Genomic DNA, 6959 nt, shown 5'->3' on the forward strand with positions numbered 1-6959 from the left:
TGGGTGGTGGGTGGCTAGTAGGACGTCGCCATGGGTGCCCACCACCCATGGGTGGCCACCACCCCTGGTCACCACCCCCCCCCCCCCCGCAGGTGAGGTGGCTCCTGGCCACCATCGTCCACCTCAAGCAGGTCCCGGTCCACGACTACAAGAACGTCCTCCACGGCGCGGCCTAGGGCCACCGCCGGGCCCGGGTGGCCACCAGGGCTACGTGAGGTGGCCACCAGGTCACCGTGAGAACTGGCCACTGGGTCTACGTGAGAGGTGGCCACCAGGGTTACCCATGAGGTGGCCACCAGGCGAACAGGCCACCAGGTCTACCTAGGGGGGAGGTGGCCACCAGGTCTACCCGTGAGGTGGCCACCAGGTCTACATGAGAACTGGCCACCAAGTCACCAGGTGAACTGGCCACCAGACCTACCCATGAACTGGCCACCAGGTCTACATGAGAGGTGGCCACTGGGTCTCCATGAGAGGTGGCCACCAGCTCTACGTTAGAACTGGCCACCAGGTCTACCTAGGGGAGAGGTGGCCACCAGGTCTCCATGGGAACTGGCCACCAGGTGAACTGGCCACCAGGTCTACCTAGAGGACAGGTGGCCACCAGGTCTATGTGAGAGGTGGCCACCAGGTCTACCCTAGAAGTGGCCACCAGGTCACCATGAGAACTGGCCACCAGGTCTACGTGAGAACTGGCCACCAGGTCCACCCAGGGGAGAGGTGGCCACCAGGTCTACCATGAGGTGGCCACCAGGTGAACTGGCCACCTGGTCTACCCATGAACTGGCCACCAGGTCTACATGAGAAGTGGCCACCAGGACTAACCCAGGGGACAAGTGGCCACCAGCTCTCCCCATGAGGTGGCCACCAGGTCTACATGAGAGGTGGCCACCAGCTGCACCCATGAGGTGGCCACCAGCTCCCCCCCCACCCTGGCCCCACCCCCCCCACCGTGGGCGATTTTGGGGCTTTTTGTCTCTATTTTTAACCCCAAAACCCCCCGATTTGGCTCAAAACCCCCCTCATTTGCATCTCATTTGCATCTCATTTGCATACCGCTCCCCGTCGCGCTCCAGCGGCCCCAAAATCCCCCGTTTTCGGCCCGTTTCCCGCCACCAAAAATCGCTGTTTTCGCTGCTTGGCCCCAAAATCGCCCCGTTTGGGCCCAAAAATGGGGATTTTGGGGCAAAAAAGTCGAATTTAGGGGAAAAAAAAAACAGTTTTAGGGGAAAAAAATGGGATTTTTGGGGTGAAAAATGGGATTTTTTGGTAAAAAATGTCATTTTTAGGGTAAAAAATGTGTTTTTTGGTAAAAAAACGTAATTTTATGGTAAAAAATGTCATTTTTAGGGTAAAAAAAGTGGGGTTTTTGGTTAAAAAACGTATTTTTTTGTTAAAAAAATGTAATTTTTATGGTAAAAATGTGATTTTTATGATAAAAAAATGTAATTTTAGGGGAAAAAATGTAATTTTAGGGTAAAAAAATATAATTTTTATGGTAAAAAAGTGATTTTTTGGTAAAAAAACGTAATTTTAAGGTAAAAAATTGTAATTTTATGGTAAAAAAAGTGATTTTTTTTTTGGTAAAAAATGTGATTTTTATGGTAAAAAAATGTAATTTTTTTTGGTAAAAAAAAGTAATTTTATGGAAAAAATGTGATTTTATGGTAAAAAAAGTAAATTTTTGGTAAAAAAAGTGATTTTTTGGTAAAAAAGCGTAATTTTAAGGTAAAAAAATGTGATTTTTTTGGTTAAAAAATGTAATTTCATGGTAAAAAATATATTTTTTATGGTAAAAAAGGTGATTTTATGGTAAAAAATGAAATTTTATGGTAAAAAAAGGTGTTTTTTTGGTAAAAAAACATGTTTTTTTGGTAAAAAAAAGGTAATTTTATGGTAAAAAAGTTATTTTTATGATAAAAATGTAATTTTTTTGGTAAAAAAACGTAATTTTAAGGTTAAAAAATGTGATTTTTTTGGTAAAAAAATGTAATTTTATCGTAAAAAATGTAATTTTATGGCAAAAAACGTGATTTTATGGTAAAAAATGAAATTTTATGGTAAAAAAAGTGATTTTTTTTGTAAAAAACCATGATTTTATGGTAAAAAATGACATTTTTATGGTAAAAAATATAATTTTTTGGTTAAAAATGGTGTTTTGGGGAAAAAAGTCGTCAATTATGGTTAAAAAAAAATAAAGATTTTTATGGGGAAAAAAGTGTTGGTTTGGTGTAAAAAAATAAGGAAAAATCCGTCGGTTTTGGGAAAAAATGGGAGAGGGAAAAAAAGTAATTTTTAGGTAAAAAAGTCATTTTTTGGTTAAAAAAAAATCGGTTTTGGGTAAAAAAAAGTCATTTTAAGGTAAAAAAAAACCCCAAAATTCTTAATTTTATGGGGAAAATCTTTCATTTTTAGGTAAAAAAAGTCATTGTAGGATTAAAAACACGAATTTAAGGTAAAAAACCTCATTTTAGGGGAAAAAAAAAAAACAAACGCTTCGTTTTATGGGGGAAAAGAGACAGTTTAGTGCTAAAAATACACATTTTTAGCACTAAAAATACACATTTTTGGGCAAAAATGCACATTTTCCGGCCAAAACCCCCATTTTAATCAGTAAAAACACACATTTTCGGACAAAAATGCACATTTTTGGGCAAAAATACACATTTTTATTACTAAAACCACACATTTCTGGGCAAAAATACATATTTTTATCATTAAAAAGACACATTTTCGGCAAAAATGCACATTTTTATCACTAAAAACACACATTTTTGGGCAAAACCACACATTTTTTCATTCAAAAATACTCATTTTTGGGCAAAAATACCCATTTTTAGCACTAAAACCACACATTTGAGGGGAAAAATACACATTTTTAGCACTAAAATTAAGGATTTTAGGCAAAAATACACATTTTTGGGCAAAAATATGTATTTTAATCACTAAAAACACCCATTTTCGGGCAAAACACACTTTTTTTTTCACTAAAAATACACATTTTTCGGCAAAACCACACGTTTTTGTCACTAAAAATACACATTTTCGGGCAAAACCACACATTTTCGGCAAAAACACCCATTTTTATCACTAAAAATACACTTTTGAGGGCAAAACCACACATTTTCCGGCAAAATACACATTTTGAGCACTAAAAACCCACATTTTTGGGCAAAAATGCACATTTTTAGCACTAAAAATACACAATTTCGGCAAAAACCCACATTTTGGGGCAAAAATACCCATTTTTATCACTAAAAATACACATTTTCGGCAAAAACACACATTTTTTATCACTAAAAATAACATTTTTTGGCAAAAACACACATTTTCCGGCAAAAATACCCTTTTTTATCACTAAAACCACCCATTTTCAGGCAAAAATACACATTTTTAGCACTAAAAATACACATTTTCGGCAAAAATACACATTTTTATCACTGAAAATACACATTTTTAGCACTAAAAACACCCATTTTGGGGCAAAAATCCACATTTTCCGGCAAAAAATACACATTTTTAGGCAAAACCACACATTTTTCAGCAAAAAACCCCACATTTTCGTCAAAAATGTACATTTTTATCACTAAAAATACACATTTTTGGGCAAAAATGCACATTTTTAGCACTAAAACCCCCATTTTTTCCATTTTACCCCCCAAAATCCCCCTTTTTTCCCCCAAAAAGGGCAAAACCAACCGCTTTTTGCCCAAAACCCCCCAGATTCACCCCAAACCCCCCCCATCTCCACCAAACTTGCCTTTTTTCAGCGCGAAACCCACCAAAATTCACCAATTTCGGCTTTTTTCACCCCAAAACTTCATGCTCCAAAACCCGTCGTTTTCCACCCAAAAACCTCGATTCTTTTTGTCCAAAAATCGTCGTTTTTGCGCTCAAAAATCTTCACATTCCGCCCCCCCAAAATCTTCACTTTTTTACCGCGAAAATTTTTGCCCAAAATCTTCCGTTTTCCACCCAAAAATCCCGCGTCAAAAATCGCCACTTTCACTCCCAAAATCTTCACTTTTTGCCCCAAAATCTTCACTTTTTCCCTCAAAAAATCACCATTTTTTTTCGACGCTCCAAAAATCTTCATTTTCACCCTCAAAAATCGCCACTTTCACGCCCCAAAAGCCCCATTTTTCACCCCAAAATCCCCATTTTGCCCAAAATCCTTCGTTCCGCGCTCAAAAATCACCATTTTGGACAAAAAGCCCCTTTTTTCCCCAAAATCACCATTTTCACGCCCCAAAACCCCCCAAATCGTCGGTTTTTACCCCAAAATCCCCAAATCGCCTCATTCCCCCCCAACCCCGCCACCAAAAATCGCCATTTTCGCCCTTTTTGCCCCAAAATCGCCCTTTTCCGCCCCCAAAACGTCCCTTTTTCGACCCGTTTTGAACCAAAACGAGGCTGCGGCGCCCCCTTGTGGCCGCGCGCCGTCATCACCCACCTCCCACCATCCTCGCTCCTGATTGGCCGAGCCCATAACGACCTTAAACGCTGCCAAAAAAGGCGGGGAAAAGCCCCGTTTTGGGGGTTTTTTGACCCAAAATGGTTCCTCAGGGACACTTGAGGTTCTCCAGGACCTCCCTGGACACCTGGACCCACCCCCAATCCCATAATTCCTCCGTAAAACCCCGCCCCCCCGGGGTCACATGGACCTCTGGACCTTGAGGTCCTCCAGGACCATTGAGGTCCTTCAAGACCCTTGAGGTTCTCCTGGGTTCTTGGGTTCTTCTGGGTCCTCCTGGACCTCCAGGACCTCCCTGGACACCTGGGTCCCACCCAGACCCTCCATAACCACCCCCCATGGTCACATGGACCTTCTGGACCATTGAGGTTCTCCAAGACCCTTGAGGTCCTCCAAGACCCTCGAGGTCCTCCAAGACCCTTGAGGTCCTCCAGGTCCATTGAGGTTCTCCAAGACCCTTGAGGTTCTCCAGGACCCTTGAGGTCCTCCAAGACCCTTGAGGTCCTCCAAGACTCTTGAGGTCCTCCAAGACCATTGAGGTTCTCCAAGACCCTTGAGGTCCTCCAAGACCCTTGAGGTTCTCCAAGACCATTGAGGTCCTCCAAGACCATTGAGGTTCTCCAAGACCCTTGAGGTTCTCCAAGACTCTTGAGGTCCTCCAAGACCCTTGAGGTCCTCCAGGTCCATTGATGTTCTCCAAGACCATTGAGGTCCTCCAAGACCATTGAGGTCCTCCAAGACCCTTGAGGTTCTCCAAGACCCTTGAGGTTCTCCAGGTCCATTGAGGTCCTCCAAGACCCTTGAGGTTCTCCAGGTCCATTGAGATCCTCCAAGTCCATTGAGGTCCTCCAAGACCCTTGAGGTCCTCCAAGACCCTTGAGGTTCTCCAGGTCCATTGAGGTCCTCCAAGACCCTTGAGGTTCTCCAAGACCCTTGAGGTCCTCCAAGACCATTGAGGTCCTCCAGGTCCATTGAGGTCCTCCAAGACCCTTGAGGTTCTCCAGGTCCATTGAGGTCCTCCAAGACCATTGAGTTTCTTCAAGACCCTTGAGGTCCTCCAAGACCCTTGAGGTTCTCCAGGTCCATTGAGATCCTCCAAGTCCATTGAGGTCCTCCAAGACCCTTGAGGTCCTCCAAAACCCTCGAGGTCCTCCAAGACCCTTGAGGTCCTCCAAGACCCTTGAGGTTCTCCAGGTCCATTGAGGTCCTCCAAGACCCTTGAGGTTCTCCAAGTCCATTGAGGTCCTCCAAGTCCATTGAGGTCCTCCAAGACCCTTGAGGTCCTCCAAGATCCTTCAGGTCCTCCAAGACCATTGAGGTCCTCTAAGACCCTTGAGGTTCTCCAAGTCCATTGATGTTCTCCAAGACCCTTGAGGTCCTCCAAGACCATTGAGGTCTCCAAGATCCTTGAGGTCCTCCAAGTCCATTGATGTTCTCCAAGACCCTTGAGGTTCTCCAAGACCCTTGAGGTCCTCCAAGACCCTTGAGATCCTCCAAGGCCCTTGAGGTCCTCCAAGACCCTTGAGGTCCTCCAGGTCCATTGAGGTCCTCCAAGATCATGGAGGTCCTCCAAGACCCTCGAGGTCCTCCAGGTCCCCTGAAGTTCTCCAAGACTGTTGAGGTCCTCCAAGACCCTTGAGGTTCTCCAAGACTCTTGAGGTTCTCCAAGACCCTTGAGGTCCTCCAAGACTCTTGAGGTCCTCCAAGACCCTTGAGGTCCTCCAAGACCCTTGAGGTTCTCCAAGACCATGGAGGTCCTCCAAGACCATTGAGGTCCTCCAGGACCCTTGAGGTCCTCCAAGACCATTGAGGTCCTCCAGGTCCATTGATGTTCTCCAAGACCCTTGAGGTTCTCCAAGACCCTTGAGGTCCTCCAAGACCCTTGAGATCCTCCAAGGCCCTTGAGGTCCTCCAAGACCCTTGAGGTCCTCCAGGTCCATTGAGGTCCTCCAAGATCATGGAGGTCCTCCAAGACCCTCGAGGTCCTCCAGGTCCCCTGAAGTTCTCCAAGACCCTTGAGGTTCTCCAAGACCCTTGAGGTCCTCCAAGACTCTTGAGGTTCTCCAAGACCCTTGAGGTTCTCCAAGACCCTTGAGGTCCTCCAGGTCCATTGAGGTCCTCCAAGACCCTTGAGGTTCTCCAAGACCCTTGAGGTCCTCCAGGTCCATTGAGGTCCTCCAGGACCCTTGAGGTCCTCCAAGACCCTTGAGGTTCTCCAGGTCCATTGAGGTCCTCCAAGACCCTTGAGGTCCTCCAAGACCATTGAGGTTCTCCTGGACCTCCTGGACCTCCAGGACCTCCTGGTCCTTCACGGAGCCTCCAGCCCCAGCCCAGGAGGTCCAGGTGACCACGGGCACCGGTACCACCAGCGGTAGGTGACCACCCAGGTGGCCCAGCCCAGGGCGGCGCCGGCGGCGTTGCTGGGCCAATCGTGGCGGTAGGCCAAGGTGACGGCCAATAGGAGCTGCCAGAGGACCACCAGGGC

The 6959-nt window shown here is 45.6% G+C and overlaps 1 protein-coding gene across 2 annotated transcripts; it reads right to left on the reverse strand.

Moving 5' to 3' along the window:
• Positions 1-3741: 3741 nt before the first annotated feature.
• Positions 3742-6953, reverse strand: LOC137677413 (uncharacterized). 2 transcript variants are annotated; one of them, XM_068424717.1, is made up of 2 exons: positions 6096-6953; positions 3742-5678 (listed from the first exon to the last, which is right to left on the reverse strand). In XM_068424717.1, the coding sequence occupies exons 1-2, from the start codon at positions 6735-6737 to the stop codon at positions 4563-4565; spliced, it is 1758 nt and encodes a 585-aa protein (XP_068280818.1). In that variant the 5' UTR covers positions 6738-6953; the 3' UTR covers positions 3742-4562. The 2 variants fall into 2 exon arrangements, with proteins under 2 accessions (XP_068280818.1, XP_068280819.1); XM_068424718.1 differs by having other exon boundaries at positions 3742-4716; positions 5698-6953.
• Between the last annotated feature and the right edge of the window lie 6 nt (positions 6954-6959).

Source organism: Nyctibius grandis, unplaced genomic scaffold (assembly GCF_013368605.1).
Source record: "Nyctibius grandis isolate bNycGra1 unplaced genomic scaffold, bNycGra1.pri scaffold_215_arrow_ctg1, whole genome shotgun sequence".
In the NCBI taxonomy this organism is placed as follows: domain Eukaryota; kingdom Metazoa; phylum Chordata; class Aves; order Nyctibiiformes; family Nyctibiidae; genus Nyctibius; species Nyctibius grandis.

Excerpts from the sequence above, each read along its gene's own strand:
- LOC137677413 (XM_068424717.1), bottom strand. The coding sequence starts at position 6,737 with ATGGTCTTGGAGGACCTCAAGGGTCTTGGAGGACCTCAATGGACCTGG. Across the intron at positions 5,679-6,095 it reads CCTCAAGGGTCTTGGAGGAC|CTCAATGGACCTGGAGAACC; the intron begins CTCAACAGTCTT and ends GTCTTGGAGGAC.